The 16,761-nt window shown below is 43.3% G+C and overlaps 4 protein-coding genes across 4 annotated transcripts; 1 reads left to right on the top strand and 3 right to left on the bottom strand.

The window, feature by feature from the left end:
• Positions 1-962: 962 nt before the first annotated feature.
• INS49_003002 (uncharacterized protein) lies at positions 963-2,314 on the bottom strand (the record flags this gene model as incomplete). Its single annotated transcript, XM_043163802.1, has 4 exons — positions 963-1,591; positions 1,665-1,821; positions 1,882-2,132; positions 2,197-2,314. The coding sequence occupies 4 exons, from the start codon at positions 2,312-2,314 to the stop codon at positions 963-965; spliced, it is 1,155 nt and encodes a 384-aa protein (XP_043032308.1).
• Positions 2,315-4,799: 2,485 nt separating this feature from the next.
• INS49_003001 (uncharacterized protein) lies at positions 4,800-5,302 on the bottom strand (the record flags this gene model as incomplete). Its single annotated transcript, XM_043163801.1, has 2 exons — positions 4,800-5,062; positions 5,125-5,302. 2 exons carry the CDS (start codon positions 5,300-5,302, stop codon positions 4,800-4,802), a joined length of 441 nt encoding a protein of 146 aa, XP_043032307.1.
• Positions 5,303-6,452: 1,150 nt separating this feature from the next.
• INS49_003000 (uncharacterized protein) lies at positions 6,453-8,834 on the bottom strand (the record flags this gene model as incomplete). Its single annotated transcript, XM_043163800.1, has 4 exons — positions 6,453-7,003; positions 7,090-7,549; positions 7,620-7,957; positions 8,030-8,834. The coding sequence occupies 4 exons, from the start codon at positions 8,832-8,834 to the stop codon at positions 6,453-6,455; spliced, it is 2,154 nt and encodes a 717-aa protein (XP_043032306.1).
• A 1,369-nt stretch (positions 8,835-10,203) lies between these two features.
• INS49_002999 (uncharacterized protein) lies at positions 10,204-14,079 on the top strand (the record flags this gene model as incomplete). The annotated part of the gene is made up of 4 exons (XM_043163799.1): positions 10,204-10,467; positions 10,543-10,929; positions 11,010-11,192; positions 14,077-14,079. 4 exons carry the CDS (start codon positions 10,204-10,206, stop codon positions 14,077-14,079), a joined length of 837 nt encoding a protein of 278 aa, XP_043032305.1.
• Between the last annotated feature and the right edge of the window lie 2,682 nt (positions 14,080-16,761).

Raw genomic sequence — 16,761 nt, 5'->3', positions numbered from 1 at the left:
AATCAGTGCAGAAGCCTTCTCCCTTCTCACTCGGAGTATCTCAGGCGGCCCACCGAAAACCTTAGACGCCCCGGCCGGGGGAGTCAAACCCAAAGACAAGATGAATGCGGCTCTGAGACGTGCGTTCCTGCAGGTCAGAAGGTGGGAACATTGCGTGGCATACACGGCTGCCGAGCACATGCAACGGTCAGACCCGCCGGCCGACCTTTTCTGTCCCCGCCTCTCGCCCGGCCGGGGAGCCGCAGCGTTCGTGCATTGGCAGGTGGGTGGGCTACGTCACGAGTTGGCCCCCACGAAGGTGAAACCCCATCTCCTACAGTATGTACAAGAGTGCACGAGTCAATTTTCTGGGCGGGTTTCGCGCGCCACATTCGTGCGCAGGCTCTCGCGCTCGCTTACTTGCTTTTCTTCTTTGGTGCTGTGCCTCTTCCCTTGTTAGTCTGCCGCTTGTTGAGACTGTCTAGGCGGTTGTCATGCCACCCCCACGTTGGCGTATCGTATGATTGAGCCATTTGTTGTAAGAATTGAGGCCATTGATTCCATGCTGCCTCAAATTGAACAGCGGAAAATATATATGTGTTGAAAGTGGTCTGGACGTAAAACATGCCACAAAATGCACCAGTGTCGTAGATGTATGTGACGGGCTGTTAGTCTGATCGGGATTATCTGCCCGGCTCACTAATACGCGCATTCCGCGCACTTCACCACGGAGGACAGCGGGGGACCGATAAATTTCGTGCAGCGTGCAAGACTTATCGTTCATTCTAAATTATCCACAAACAACGAGAAACAAAGTGAAAAGCAGTCGGTATCGTATCAGTCAGGCTCTGCTCTCCCCTCTGGTAGGCGTTTACACACCACCCAAGCCTCTTCCCCTCGCGCTGTGTCTTTCTTTTTCTCTTTCACAAGAGGCCAATTAGATACACATAAGAAAGTCGTATCATTTGTCTTTTACTCCTCCTCTACTGGCGGAGGTTGGCCAACTGTCTACCGACCCAGCGACCGACGGTGCGCTTGTTGTTGTTGTTGTTGTTGTTGTTGTTGTTGTTGTTGTTGTTGTTGTTGTTGCCTCCGCGTTGACGGCCGTTGCCCTGGCCACCAGTGGCACCGGTACCAGCGTTTCCGTTTCCACTCGCGGCGTTACCGTTTCCAGACGCCGCGTTGGCGTTGCCGCCGTTCTTGCCGCCGCGTTGGCGTCCGTTGCCAGTCTGAGTCTGTCCTCCGTTGCCGTTGTTGTTGTTGGCGTTGCCGGCTCCGGAGGCAGCAGGCTGAGCGGCGTCGAGGGCGGGGGTCTGGACGGGAGACTCCTTGATGACGGGGTCCTCGATGTTGAGCGCCTTCTTGACTCCGTCGTCGGCGGCCAGGCCCTCGGTGCTTCCCGCCTGCTGGTTGGCGGCGATGGCGGCGGGCAGGTCCTCCTTGTTCTGCGCGACCTGCTTCTCGATGCCGTCGAGGGTCTGGGTCGTGCTGATCTTGGAGGCGACGTTTGTCTTCGCATCGGCGCCGGCTTGCTGGACGGGGAAGCATCCACCAAAGGGACCGGCCAGGGCGTTGTTTCGGCATCGGACTGTGCAGACGTTGCCAGTTGAGGCTGAATATGACTGTCAGTTCATGCGGTCTGATGGTTTTGGGGATTTCTAGATGTAAATGTGTAAGTAACTCACCTCCAGTGCAGTTCATGTCAGCGGGCATCTTGACGGTCATGTTGAAGTCCACAGTCTTGGCCTGGGAGAAACCGTTGGCACCAGGCACGTTGTTTGTGACCTCGAGAGGAATCTGGCCGGTAGCACCCAGAGAGTTTCCAGTGGGGTCCATGTCGCACTATCGTTGATCGTCAGCTTTTCTGTCGTGTATTGGATGTTTTCACATCATGTTTCTTACTGTGTAAGGGCCGGCACCGTCAGCGTTGACCTGGTGGATCGTGACAGTCATCTCTCCACCGGGCGAGACCTGGGTAACAGCATTGGCAGCGAGGGCGTTTTCGGTGTTCTCCCCAACGTCGATGTTTCCGCCAAGCTCAGTACGTCCACACTCGTTTACGATGTTCGCGGTGATCTCGGCATCACGGATGATGGTGGCGTCCTGCTGGCAGGGGCTGATGCTGGTGCAGTTCCTTGCAAGGTCGCCCTCAACTAATCTCACTGTTAGGAAATTTATGGTCTCTTTGTTTATGGCTCTTGATAGGGTTTGTCGTACCCAGGAAGCCGACGGAGGCTGGCGATCCTTGCTCTCCCTGCACGTTGAGGATCTGCGAGTGGCCGTGGACCAGAGAAATAAATGCTGCGGAGAGCAGGACTCGGGTGAGTGAAGACATTTTGACAGATCGGAGGACTTGGAAGGGATCGTCGAGAACGGAAGAGAGTTAAACACCAGGTACTATTTCCCAAAACGGAGGAAAGCACAAATGAATGAGGCCCAGCCTATCGAGGAATCAAAATTAAGAATCGAAAGAAGAGAATTAGGAATCGTCAAGATCCTTTCTGAATGAGCGATAGAGCAGTGGCTGATGTGAAGATGGCAAGATTCTAAGTTTCCCAGTCGGATGACAGTGTCTACATAGGTATATGTAGGGCATGGACGGGCACGACGCTTGGGCGCCTGGCTGCACGTTCTCGGCCGTGTCTGCCAGGGGTGCGGCGAGATGCCTAGTCCAACCAAGCAAGCGAGTCTCGCCAAGGAGGGGCCATTCTACAGGCACAGTGACTATTCGAGCCCTTTCGAACAGACTCCGTCACAGCACGGTGGAGCGTGCCAGGCTGGTGGCAGGCGGTTGTGAGTGTGTGGGCGCGATGTTTCGATATTTCCCAGGAGCAGGATATAAGGCCGGCCATAGGGAAGCTTGGTAGCGGTTTGGCGAGCCATGTTTGAGCGAGTTACAGGGGCGGCGGCGGGCGCTGGGGGGTACCCTGGGTGCCAATCTTGAAGATCTTAGGATGATCCAGCCGCTATCCCACCCACGCGCGTCCATACTTCAGCCCTGCTTCAACTGGACTAAGTTGGCAAGGGGATCCCGCGGGCGGCAATCTTCGCGGGTGTCACAAACCGAGGCAGGTGACATCGACCACACCCAAAGTACAATGCAGACCAGGTACCGTATCCATCATTTTTTCTTGCAGCTTGACGCAGGAATGAGGACGTACACCAGGTACACACCTCGGAGTTCGCCAAGGACCCCCATTTGGAAACATGCTTGAACAGGGGGGCGTGCCGGGTGCAAGTGGGCTCAGAGTGGGCCTATCCATCCGATGGGGCCCGCCGGTCTTTTTTTGCCCGATGATTTGCCCAACTATCTCTGCGAACCCGTTGTGCCGATGTTTGAAGGTGGCTTGCGGGAAGTGACAACGGACAATATTGAGACGAGTCTTTGTTTCGATGGCTTAAAATACGGCGGATTACTCGAAATGGCCGCCTTGATGTCGACGTTTAATTGCCCAAAACGTGGATGCACGCGAGAACCGAGATGAGGACGACGACTCAAGCTCACGAGGGCACGATCATGCTTGCAAATCACACAGGCAAGACGCTGGGCATGAGCTTACTTTGGTTCGAGCAAGTTCGTCAAGTTCCGGATCGACTGCTCTGTTAATCTGCGTAGGGCAGGGGTGGGTACCAGCGCCCTCTCAGAAATCAGGAGGGATAAGGAGGGAGAAAAAGTAAATGCGCGCAGGAACCTGAACCACGCGCCGAGCCTGCCCAGGGCCGCCAGCCACAGCGGATTGCCTCTCTTGGCAGTACTAGGGCGATATGCAGCAGGGACAGCAGCGATCATCGGGAAAATCCTGCGCGGTAGATGGTTCTGGTGGGTGGGAACCGGAAACGACAGAATAAGCCTATTTGCGCGCAGCCGCTCGTCAGGCTCGTATGTTGGCTCTGGCACCCCAGACAGTTGGCGTAAGAGAGGCGCCCCTCCCAGGAGCGAGGCATGGGGGCCCCTGAGGGGGGATCCGCCGAGCTTCCCCATTGGGCAACTTAAACCTCTTGCGGCTGAACCCAAACGAGACCTCCTGTCAGACCCACTGCCAGATCATTGAGACGGTTTCATCCTATTGTCAACTCACCTCTCCATCGAACCATAGTAAATGACGATGGGCTCAAAAAACTCGGCGGTTCGGTGTCTTTGTTCTCACTGTCTGTCTGTCTGTCTATCTGCTCTGTTTCTGCCGTCTCTGACGACCGACAGGACTTTGGACGGCCGGCTTTTTTTCATGCCCTAAGCCCGCTGCAGCCACCCCTCGGTCGATGCCGATTGCTGACAGCGGTGGTGATGATGCTCGACTGCAACACGGAGGAAGATCTCAGGCACCATCTCACGGAAGCCTGCCGCAAAATGGGGCTGACCAGGCATCCATCTGCTAATTGACCCGTAATGCTACGCCGAAATAGATTTACAAAACAAAAGTGTAAATCCGACAGCGGTCGGAACCAAAAGAAAAAGGCGCAGTGCAAAGAATCTGGGCGCGCAATCAATTGTCATTCGGATAGTCGCAGACTTCGGGTCTTATGCCGAGCAATTATCACCGCGCAAAGTGGATTACAAAGGCATGACCATCGTGAGTGGAGGAATTGAAATAACTAGTACCACGTTTTGCCTTCGTCTTGGCATCTCTCCTAGACAACAAGCCCCCTGCGCCCCCTTATTCCTTCCAATGGTCGCCCTCAATATTTCCACTCGCCCGGGCTGGCCTTCGTATTTGGATCATTGAGCCAAGAGGTGAAAGGGGGACGGAATGGGAAAAGGCTGTCATGCACCCTCGCACCCGCATCACCGATATGGAAGGTTCGGATCCGCACGTCGAGCACTAGTATCCGCCGCGACCGTAACTGTCCGAACGGCCGCTGCTGGTGCTACCGCCTCTGCCGTAGCCGGTATCATCCGGTGAGAGCGCGCCGCCACTGCCCTTCTGCCTATAATGTCTGTCCCTGCTTCCCTTGATCTTGGTGATCGCAGGAGTCGAGTGTGAGGAAACGAGAGGGTGTCTCGTTGGATTTCTTCCAGCGCCTCTCTTGTATTTCTCATGTTCGAAACCCCCACCGGACCCGTCGGAGTCGCTATCGTCTTCTTCTTCCTCGTCGTCAGAGACATCCCGGGGAGGAATCCTCGGGGATGGGACATGCGCTTCGAACGTTGAGCCACGACCACCGTGGCTGCGAACGAGTTCTGGAAGAGGATGGAGGCGTTGCGAACTTTGGTAGTCAGGTCCGGCGGTCCTCCAGTCGTCTTCTCTGGACTCGGGCCCATCGAAAATTGAGCCATGGCCGCTAGGGCTGCGAACGAGCTTCGGAGGATGACGACGTTGCGCATTTTGGTAGTCTATGCCGGCCGACCTCCTGTCGTCCTATCTGGCATCATGGTAATTGTCGTTTCTCAACCTGTGGTTTCTCGCCGTATCCGCATCCGCACCTCTTGTTCTGAAGATATACTGGTCAAATCTCTCGACGGATTGACTGACTTTCTTGAATTGCTTGCTGTCCAACCTTGATCTCCTGTTGGAAGTCAAAAGACTTACCGCCGTTGTTTTGAGCGGCCTGGGGGAAATAGTCATCCGAATCGTCTGGGCTTTTCTTTTTGGCTTGGGCAAGTGAGTAGGCGACCTGGAAAGCATGCCGGATTTGTCGGCCATTCCATCTTTTCGACGGCGCATAATTCTCGAAATGTCTTTTGGCAAATTTGAGGATGCTGCCGTTGTCGATTTCAAGAGGAGTGTAATCCAAACGGCATGCTGTCTTGGCTCCTTCGATCTCGTGTAGCCTTCTCAGATTGACTTCGAAGATATCAACAGTCTGTTGTCTATTCCAACGGAGGATAGAAGAGGCTGACGTGGATTCTTCATTTGAAAGCCTTGTTGAAGGTGCCAACACGGTTGGTAGGAAAGAAGAAGAATGGTTTCTAAGTGGGTTATTGTGGGAATAGTGCATATTTACGTAGATAGATGCCTCAGGGGCAGTCACGTGATGCTTATTCGATAGCCCATAGGCAAACGGGAAGGCTGCAGCACCTGCTGCATTCCTCCCCTTTACACACTCTAATGCGAATCTACCATACCTCTACGTATTGCAATACGTGAACCAGCCAATAGTTATGTTATTTAAAAGTTTTGAGTAGTATAGCGGAACATTTATTCACTTACTGTAGTTGAAGAATTCTACTACAACTAATACTATAACACCACCACGAGTTCAAGAAAAGAACACTTCATTTTACAGCATCCTCTAATTTGCTTACTTTCTACTTCTGCCCGGATAAAAAGAAATGACATACCATCGTGTGGCTTCGCATAGCTTACCGTAACCAGGAACTTTGTCTGCAACCTAAAAGCAAGGTGCTGATTAAATCCACAGATACCGTGAGGCCATACGGACTCACGGCTACGTCCATCCATCATATAGATCCAGTGGCCGCCCAGCGGACATCCGATTGAACCTCATTATATGTAATTTATGCATCTATCGTTCTATTCCCGTGCCTCCTCTTGTGGCCTTTGCCACTCTGACACGCTGAAAGCGTCTCTCACCATTGCTTCTTCCTCTTGCAAATGGACCTTCTTCTTTGCAGCAGCCGTCGTCGCGCTGACTGCCCGACCAGCGTACACAACACGCCTCTGGGTGTGGTGCTCCGTCCCCTTCAGGACCGTACTGACGCGGTCGCGCACATGATGCCAAGCCCCACCGTTGTAATGTTCCTCTTGTGCCCAAACTACGGTACGTGCATTTGGATATCGATCGAGACATGCTTTGAGCTGGGCGAAGGGGAACGGGTTTAGTTCTTCGACCCGAACAATGACCACGTCTCGGATATCATTTCTCTCCCGGTGTTTCCGCAGAGTGGCATAGACCTGGCCAGTGCAGAGGATTACTCGAGAGATTGTATCTGGGGCTCCGATGGTCTTTCCGTGCTCCGGGTCTGCGATTACCGGCTCGAAGGTTGAGTCGCCTACTAAGTCGGACTTGGGAGACCGCGTGAGCACATGGCACAACAGAGACCTGGAGAGGAAGATTATGAGAGCTGTGTTCGGAATACTCAGTGTGAGAACATCGCATCCTCTCGACAAAGCAAAGAAACACGAAAGTCGTTTCAGTGAGGGAACTCACGTTTGCGGAAATCGCGGCGGAGCTGACGCCCCAACGCGTGGAAATAATTAGCCGGGGTGGTTGGGTAGATAATCTGCATGTTGCAGTCTTGATGCTGTCTCCCGAGATCCTTGGGCCACACCGTACCGCTCTCGCTGCTCAGCATGAGGAATCGCTCAATTCGAGAGGATGAGTGCTCAGGGCCCTGGCCGTCGAGGCCGTGGGGGAGAGAGAGTACGAGACCAGAACGGTCCCCCCACTTCGTTTCCGCCCCGCTGATGATGTTGCCAATCATGACCTGCGCGGTGTTGACAAAGTCGCCAAACTGAGCCTCCCAGATAACCAGAGAATGGGGATCGGCTATTGTCACGCCGTACTCGAATCCAAGGGCGCCGTACTCACTCAGGGGCGAATTCTCGATCAAAAAAGGGTCTTGTCCTTCAGAAAGATTTGCAAGTGGGGTGAAAGTCTCCCCGGTTTTCTGGTCATGAAATGTGGCGTGGCGCTGAGAGAAACGTGCCTCTCTGGGCGTCTTCGCCGAGGATTCGGACATGGTGGCCCTCCAGAGACAGTGAGCCCAGAGCGAGAGCCTCAGCAGCGGTCCAGTCAATAATGTCCTGTTCGGCTGCCTTTTGCCGACCGTCCAAGATCCGCTTCAAGTTGTTATGAAGCGTGAAACTCTCAGGCGCACTCGTGATTCTCTCAATAATCTGTTGAATCTTGTCGGCGGCGACGGCAGTCGGGTTCGTTGGGAATGTCTCTACAGCAAGCTGCTGCAGGCTGGGCAGACCCTTCCAAGCTTTGGGAGGACCCTGGACTTCCGGCGTGTACGTCTTCGCCGACTCGAACGACTGGCTCAGTTTGTCCCAGATGGCGCTCTTTCTCGATGCTAACTATTCTTTTGTAAAAGAACCTTCAGTGAGCAGTTTCTGGGTATAGACTTCCTCTGCTGACGGGTGACTTGCAATCTTCTGGTACATGAGTGGCTGGGTAAAACGCGGCTGGTCCGTTTCGTTGTGTCCAAACTTGCGGTAGCAGACAATATCGACAATCGCATCGGACTTGAACTTGGAACGCCAATCAGCGGCTAGCTGGCAAATGAACACGATCTCCTCAATGCTATCGGAGTTGACGTGGAAGATAGGAGTATTCGGGGATTTAGCAAGGTCCGTACAGTACGTTGTTGATCGCGAGGATTCCGGGTCAGCAGTGAAACCGATTTGGTTGTTGACAATTAGTCGTACTGTGCCGCCGAGATCGTAGGCTGATAGGTGCGCTAGGCTCAAGGTTTCGCAAACAACACCTTGACCCGTAAAAGCTGCATCGCCATGGAGTGCCAGACAGAGTGTCTTGTCAATGCCGTCAGGTCTAGTGAGCCTCTGCGTTGCATGGGTGCTGCCCTGTGAAATAGGACTGACCGACTCGAGGTGGGAAGGGTTGGCAATTACTGAGATGTCGACTTTTTTCCCTTCGGGAGTTTGGTGCTCACCCTCGAACCCCAGGTGAGTCTTGACGTCACCACAGCTGCCAGGCAAGAGGCCCCATCCTGGGCGCCCCATGAACTCGGCAAATAGCCCTTCCAAAGGCTTCTTGTAAACAGTGCCACACAAAGCTAGGCGCCCACGATGGCAGCTGCCGACGACCCCGTGGTTGACACCATGTTTCTCCGCGCTTCGATCAATCAGGCTCGCCACTGCTGGGACGAGGCCTTCGACGCCGTCGAGGCCGTATCGTTTCTCGGTGGACGATGACGCATGGCGCAACATGGTGTCTGTTGTTCATCCAGACACATCGGCGCCGACGACGAAACTGCAGACAACAAAACGGGATCAAACCTCAGACCCTTCCATATCGTGCTGAATTCGAAGAGCCAGGTTGAGTATTCCTGATGGAGCTCATCCTGGGCGCACAGTCCATAGCCGAACTTAATATGCCTACTCGGTAGGCCGGGCTGCAAGGACACTGGCATCGGCCTCCAATTCTACCCCACGAGATCCACAACTCCCATCTGCAATCCCATGCATGCAGGTGGACCGCCTTGTTGTAATCGGCTAAAAGTCGAATCAGCATACGCCCACCCAGCTTCTACAATACGCCCACCCAGCTTCCAGCGTTGACCCACCCAGTATAAGGAAAATTAGCTGCATCCGCACTAAAATGCAAGTACTGCGGGGTTTTCAATAAGCCAGGGTAGCTATTTTTCAATTTAAGCAATACTTTAAAAATATAAGCCTAAAAAGCCCAGAGGGCCCCAGAGCGCCCAGAGGGCCCCAGAGCGCCTAGAGGGCCCCAGAGCCCCCAGAGGGCCCCAGAGCCCCCAGAGGGCCCCAGAGCCCCCAGAGGGCCCCAGAGCCCCCAGAGCCCCCAGAGCCCCCAGAGCGCCCAGAGGGCTGCAGAGCGCCCAAAGGGCCATAGAGCGCTTAGAGGGCGCAGAGGGCGCAGAGGGCTGCAAAGGGCGGCAAAGGGCGGCAAAGGGTAGAAGTAACTTTTAAGTTGCAAATAAAGGGGTAGCTATAAAACCCCTTTAGGGTAGCTATGGGACCTCTTTAGAATAGCTATAGCTATGCGTTATTAATAACTTCGCAGTATTAATATTTTATAATGCGTGTAACCAATTTCCTTGTACTGGGTGGGCCAACGCTGGAAGCTGGGTGGGCGTACTGTAGAAGCTGGGTGGGCGTACGCTGACTCCTAAAAGTCGCCCAGCTCTGCCGGCAACTACAGAGACGAGACATGCCTTGACACTTTGGGAGGCCAGAAGAAGGAGGAAAAAAAAAGAATTTCGTGTGAATCGATCGAAATGTTGCCCTGTTTACACGCATCTACAGAACTGTCAGAGTGATAGACATCCTCGACGCCTTACCCGCCCTCTCAGCCTGACTCTAGCCCAGATTCCGCCAGTTCTCACTATGAGGCCTTGGCAGCTGTTTCACAGGCCGATCGTAGTTGGCGAAGCGATCCGATTTAGTCAACATGCCGCGGCCCAAAGTTGGCCTATCGCGCAGCGGAGAACCTTTGCGTTCTCAGCAGAGTGCCTGAAGCGAGTCAACGTTGCAGTTCCTCCAATGGCCGAGTCAATCAACGAAGAGACATTGGCCTCCTTTTCGACAGAAATCGGAGACTCTGTCGAGGCAGATGAAGAACTTGCCACGGTTGAGACCGACAAGATTGATGTTCCTGTCAACAGCCCTAGTGGCTGTCAAGTATCTCATCGAAGAGGGCAACGCGGTATCTGTCGGTCAAAAAGTAGCAGTCATCGAAACACAAGACGACCAATCGCCGCCAGAAACGCAGGTCATAGACAAGCCACCGGAGCTCAAACCGTCGCTGTCCGCTGCTGTAGGGAATACAGAGCCTCCCGTCAATGCGGGCGCCCCTATTTCATCCGGAGAACGCGTGGTGAGTATTCGAAGCCGTCTCGAAACAATCCTTTTTTTTTGTCTGAAACTAGCAAATGTCTGATAAATTGAAAAGGTGAAGGCATCAAGAATGCGGATGGCTATTGCGAGGAATCTCAAACAGGCCCACAACACTTACGCTTCCACGACGACATACCAGGATATTAACATGTCGAATCTTCTGAAATGGAGAGATCAGAAACGCCCCCGAGTGGCTGAAAAGTACGAAGTGCGTCTTGGATTCATGGGGGCATTCACACAGGCTGCCACGTTGGCCGCCAGAGATGTCCCGGAGATCACGGCGACGCTCAATATGGACGAACGGACAATCACCTACAGGGATTACACCAACATTAGCATCGCTGTTTCGACGTCACGGGGCCTCGTAACGCCTGTCCTTCGGAATTGCGAGAACCAGAGTATCATTGAGATTGAGAGGCGGGTTGCTGCAATTGCACAAAAGGTAAGTATCCATCGCTGTACTACAAAACAGATGATTATGGTGTGGATGGTGCTTAAACTGATATATTGCTTCCACCTCAGGCACGGGACAGCAAGCTTGTCCTGGAAGACCTCGTATGTGGGCATTTCTCAATCAGCAACCCTGGGATCTTTGGCTCATACTATGGCACCCCTTTGATTCCTTGGGGCCAAGTCGCAACCTTCAATCTCAATTCCATCAGAGATCGCGTGCTTCCTATAGAAGGGAAGCCTGAGATCAGACCAGTAAGCAGACACATCCAAGAGAATCCCAGGCATGTACTAATGGAAGTGTCGAAGCAAATGATTGTGTCCCTCACGTACGATCATCGACTATTGGATGGGTTGGAGGCGGTGAAATTCATAAGCCTCGTCAATAAGTATATCCAGGAACCGTCGTTGCTCAGGCTGGAGTAACGTGTGGACATGATGGCATCGTGCTAATAGATATGGATTCGAGAAACTCGAGCGCACCAATGTTACAAATTTAAACCCTAAGTCTCCAACCAAGAACTTCACAACTTTCAAATGATTTGCCATTCTCCTATATGAGCCGAACTTAATCCAGTGCCGACCACCGCCCGAAGAATGCATTTGTCTCCTCGAAACTTCGTGAGCATGTCCGTGATTGTTACCAGATAAATGTAAGGCCCACATCACCTAGATCTAGTGTGGCCAAACCTTTTTGAAGCGGCTTGGCCGTTACCAGTCTTCCGGGAATGAGACCTTGTCCAAGAGCTCTGAATTCACCCAAGTCTGAAGTCGGCTTCTTGGTCATATAGCCGAGTGGTGAGTGGGTCGGTTACACGGCCCCAGCTAATAGTCCAAGGCCTTCCTGTCTGGGAAATTAAAAGCACGTTTTGAACAACCTCAATGTCACTCCTCCGGTTGGCTGAGCCGAACAACAGTCTGCCGGACCTTAAACCCTGGCGGCATCTGGGCCCTCGAACACTACACCAGTACCTTCGCAAGCGAAAGCACCATGTACCACAGTGCAAGGTCCGGGAGCCGGAACATTGATGTGAGCTTTTCTGCATATCTTATGTAGAAGGATGGACATTCATCTTTATCCGTCCTCGTGAAGAGTTCCCTGGCAAGAAAGAGCTGAATTAAGAAGCTATGTAGCGGCTGCGCAGATAAGATAGGCAGGGCTTATCGATAAGGGCAGTGGGCCCGCTGGCTTACTCTCATATGCAATTAAACGTTCCATTTTGGCGCTAGTAGCCTGCACATAATACCTTACATTAAAAATTATATGCATTTATTATATTATGCCCTTTTTAATTATTAAGTATAATTACTTATTTTATAACTTTTATAACGCTATATCTTTTGCTATATTATATATTTTAATTATTATAAATTAATTTATAATAATTTTATAATTATATTTTACTACTTAATTTCCTTAAAGGTTTATATAATTTAAAGGCTATTAAATATTAATTAAGTAAATAATATTATTATTATAAAAATTATAAAGTACTTTAATTAATAAATTTAAAAGCTAAAAAAGAGAAATTTAATATTTAATATTATTATTAAGCTAAGCAATTTATATAAGGCTATTTAATTAATTAACTTTTATTATAATATATATTATTTAAGTTTTAAATATTTTTTTTTAATATATATTTTTATTATTTAAGCCTTTTTTAATTATTTTACTTTAATGAATAATTTATATTAACATAAAATATAATAATAATTATTAAATAATTTTAATTTATTTATTTTTTAAAGCATTATTAACTAAATACTTAAAGGAATTAAATAAAATAAGAAAATTATAAATATAATTATTATTTAATAAAATTACCTTATTTAAGTTAATTAAATTATTAAAACTTAAGAATTTTATATAAATTAATTTATCTTTATTAATAAGTTTAATATAAATAAAAAGAATAAGCTATAATATATAAAATAATTATTAAAAAGCATTAAGCTAAAGAAATTTATACTTAATAATAATAAAAATTATAATATATAGCATTAAGTATTTTTAATACTTATAATTATAAGTATATTTAATTTATTTATATATAAGAATAATATAAATAATTAAAACTTTATTAATTATATTAAGAATAAGGTTTTACTTAAAACATTGCTATTTTTAAGGCTTAACTTAATGCTAATAATAAATAATATTAATTTTTATTTTTATAAAAATTTTTAATAAATATATAATAAGGTTAATATTTAGCTTAAGTATTTATTTTTATACTTACTTAATCTTAATTTAATTAAAATATTTTTTAATAATTTAAAGAAGCATATTTATTGCTACTTTTAATATTATAAGGATTAATAATATATATAAAAGGATTAGCAATAATTTCTTATTAATTTAATATATAAGGTTGCTTTAAATATAAAAGCAATTTAAGGTTATTTTTAAAAGATTATAATTCTTAAATTAAAGTAAGCTTAAATTAACTAAATAGCTAATTAATTATATATTTTAATGCATATATTAATAGCATATATATTTTTTAAGCTTTAATTATTATTATAAGCGTTATAATATATAAATAATTTAAGTGCTTTTAATAATATATATTGCTATGCTTATTAATTAAGTTTATTATAATACCTTAATTAAAATATAATATATATTAATAATTACAAGGTATATATTTATAAAACATATATTATAAAAGAAAGCTTAATTAAATAAATTAAATAATATATTATTTATTTTTAAATATTTATTAAAAAGTTTTTACCTTACAAATAATTAAATATACTTAATGCATAAAATAATAATTCATTATATTAATGCACTTAATATTTAAATAGTTAACTTTATATATTTATATTTTTATTAAAAAAAGTTATATATATAATATAATTTATATATTAAATAGCCTTATTTCTACATTATTTAATAAGCAATATTTTATATATATATAATTTTAAAAAGGTACTTGCCTTAAGTAATTAAAATAAGGGGTATATATAAAAAGTGCATGAATTATAGGCTAGCTTAATATTTAATTAGCATACTTATAATTAAATTTATAACCTCTTTATTATATACTTAGTTTAATTATAGCTATTTTAATTAATTAATAAGTTAAATTAATAATTAATGCATTTTATTAAGAAGTAATAGCTTTATAAGTAAGGGAAGGTGCGAGTTAATACCTATGGTAAAGTGGTTAAATAAGGGGCTAGCGTTAATATAAAATAATTAGGTTAAATTAGCTTTAATTTAAATAAAAAGTATATTAACTAATTGCTAAATATTAAAGCTATTTATAAATTATAATTATATTTTATAAAATTACTTTATTAAGTATTAATAATATAAAAAGGTAATAAGTAAATATTATTAAGTGATAAAAAAGAGTTTAATAATAATAATCTTTTTAATAATTTAAAGCAATAAAATTAAACCTATAATCTTTTAATTATATAATATATTTAATTACTATTATTTTAAAGCATTAAAGGCTTTTTATTACTAAATAAAAGGTAATAGGAAGGGTGGTTTATATAGCTAGGAAAGGTATAAGTTAAGGTAGGTATAATATATATATATATTAACTTTAAATTGCTATAATATTACTAAAAAAAATTATAAATATAATATAATTTTTATATTAAATAATTTAGCTTTTTATCTTTTTATTTATAGTATTATTATTATAATTAATACAAAATTTATAAAAGAAATTAATATTTTATATTAAAACGTAATAAATATAAGTAAGTTAGGCTGATTTGCAAAACTTATTATATTATAGGTATTAATATTAACTTTATTACTTTTTACCTATTATTATTATAATAATAAAAGTAATATTTAAAATACCTTTTTATATATAATAAATAAGCTATAATTAATTACTTTTAGCAATAGCATTATTTTTATAGCTCTTAATTGCTTTTAAAGGTGTTAATAAGCTTAATATACCCTTCTTTAGCATATTACGTTCTTATATAAAGTTCTTTATATATTAATAAAGAAAGCTTTTTAAATTCTTTTTAAATTAATAATTAATAAATTACTTATTTAGCTATATTAAAAGATTTTTAAGCATACTTAAGCTTATATTTTAAAGCTTTATAGCTAAGCGATTTATTTCTTGCTTTTTTTTAATAATGCTGTGCTTTTTAATAATATATATACTAAAGAAAGTTATTTAATAGCTTATTACCCTTAAAGCTATTAAGCATTACTAGGAATAATAAAAATATTAATAAATAATATAATGGAGGCAGCATAACCCTTATTACTAGTATTTTAATAGAAAAAGGGGCTGTAAGTAGTATATATATATGCTTAGCTATTTATAATGCTAATAATAATAAAGCTAATTGCTAAGGCATTAAATGGCCATTAAGGGTATTTATAAGTATTAATGCAAGTTAATTATTATCGCTATTGCCTTTATTAATATTAATAATATTCCCGCTACCTATATTATTCCTTCTTAACTTAAGTATATTAGCTTTGTTTAAGCGCCTTAATATAGCTAAGAAAATATTATTATTTAGCTTAAGTGTTATGGGCTAGCCTTGGGTCGTCTGCCGTAAGGTGTTTAAATGGGGTTTATATTTAAAGTGCAAAAGAGAAGGTTTACTTCCCGTTTGCATTTATGCCAAAGCCTATTCTTATAAGGCCAAAGCCCATTAATTAATTATAGTAAGCAAAGCCTAAACTATAATATATCCTTCTTTTCTAAGTCCTTATGGCAAGCCCTAAAGGGTAATTATATAATAAAAAATAAAGGATACTATGATTTAATTATAAATTAAATATTACTTTTTGCTTAGCTATTTAATTACATTTTAACACCTTTTAATTACGCCAAAGGCTTAGCTTATTATTCATAATTAATATATCTTAACTCTTATAATTTAATATATTAATTAAAGTAAGTTAATAAGAAATAATTATTTAAGTATAAGCTAATAGCTAAATTAACAGCATTTTTATAATCCTTTAATATAAGCTTTTTATATAAGCTTTTTATTATGGGTTAACCTTGAGTGTTTGCTGGAAGGTACTTAAAAGGAGTTATGAATTGCAATATTTAAGAAGTAAGTTAGGCCTTAAAAGGGCTTAACTTTAAATTTATCTTTTAAGTATATATCTCATTATATAAGAGAATTAAGTGCAATATAGGCTTAGCATAGGTATATATTACGGCTTAAGCAATAACCTAAGCCTATTATATAGCCCCCTTTCCACTCTTATATTATGCATAGCAGGGATTAAATTTAAGGCTTTTACAATTTTATATTAATTATATATTTACTTTACTATGTATTTATTTTAAAGCTATATTTATTTACCTTAAAAGTAATAATTATTTATTTTATTTCTATATTGGCTATATTTATATACTATGCTTAGTATAATATAGTGCAAAGTATATATTATGTATATTATAAGTTATTATAATATAATAATATTGCTATTATATATATAATTCTTTATTAATATATTGCGATTATACATAGGCTATATATATTGCTAGCTTTAAGCTATAATATATCTTTATTAATATATTAATATTACTTATTATAGCTATTACCCTTATATTATATTTATTATTATTACTTAAGATAACTTCTTTATAATTGCACTTCCCTTTGCAATTTCTTCTTCTTAATACTATATTACTATTATAATATATTTATTATATGCATTATTTTATTATCTTTATATAACCTTTTTATTACCCTTATAATTATTTCTTTATTTATATTAATTACCCCTTAGCTCTATCTTGCCTTTAACTAAAAAGCTTTCCTTAGCATAGTTAATACTTATATAATCCCTTAATAATTCCTTAAC

The sequence above is a fragment of the Diaporthe citri genome (genome assembly GCF_014595645.1).
Source record: "Diaporthe citri strain NFHF-8-4 chromosome Unknown scaffold_1, whole genome shotgun sequence".
Taxonomy (NCBI): Eukaryota; Fungi; Ascomycota; class Sordariomycetes; order Diaporthales; family Diaporthaceae; genus Diaporthe; species Diaporthe citri.
The sequence above is the reverse complement of the archived record's forward strand: the minus strand, read 5'-3'. Positions and strand labels throughout refer to the sequence as shown.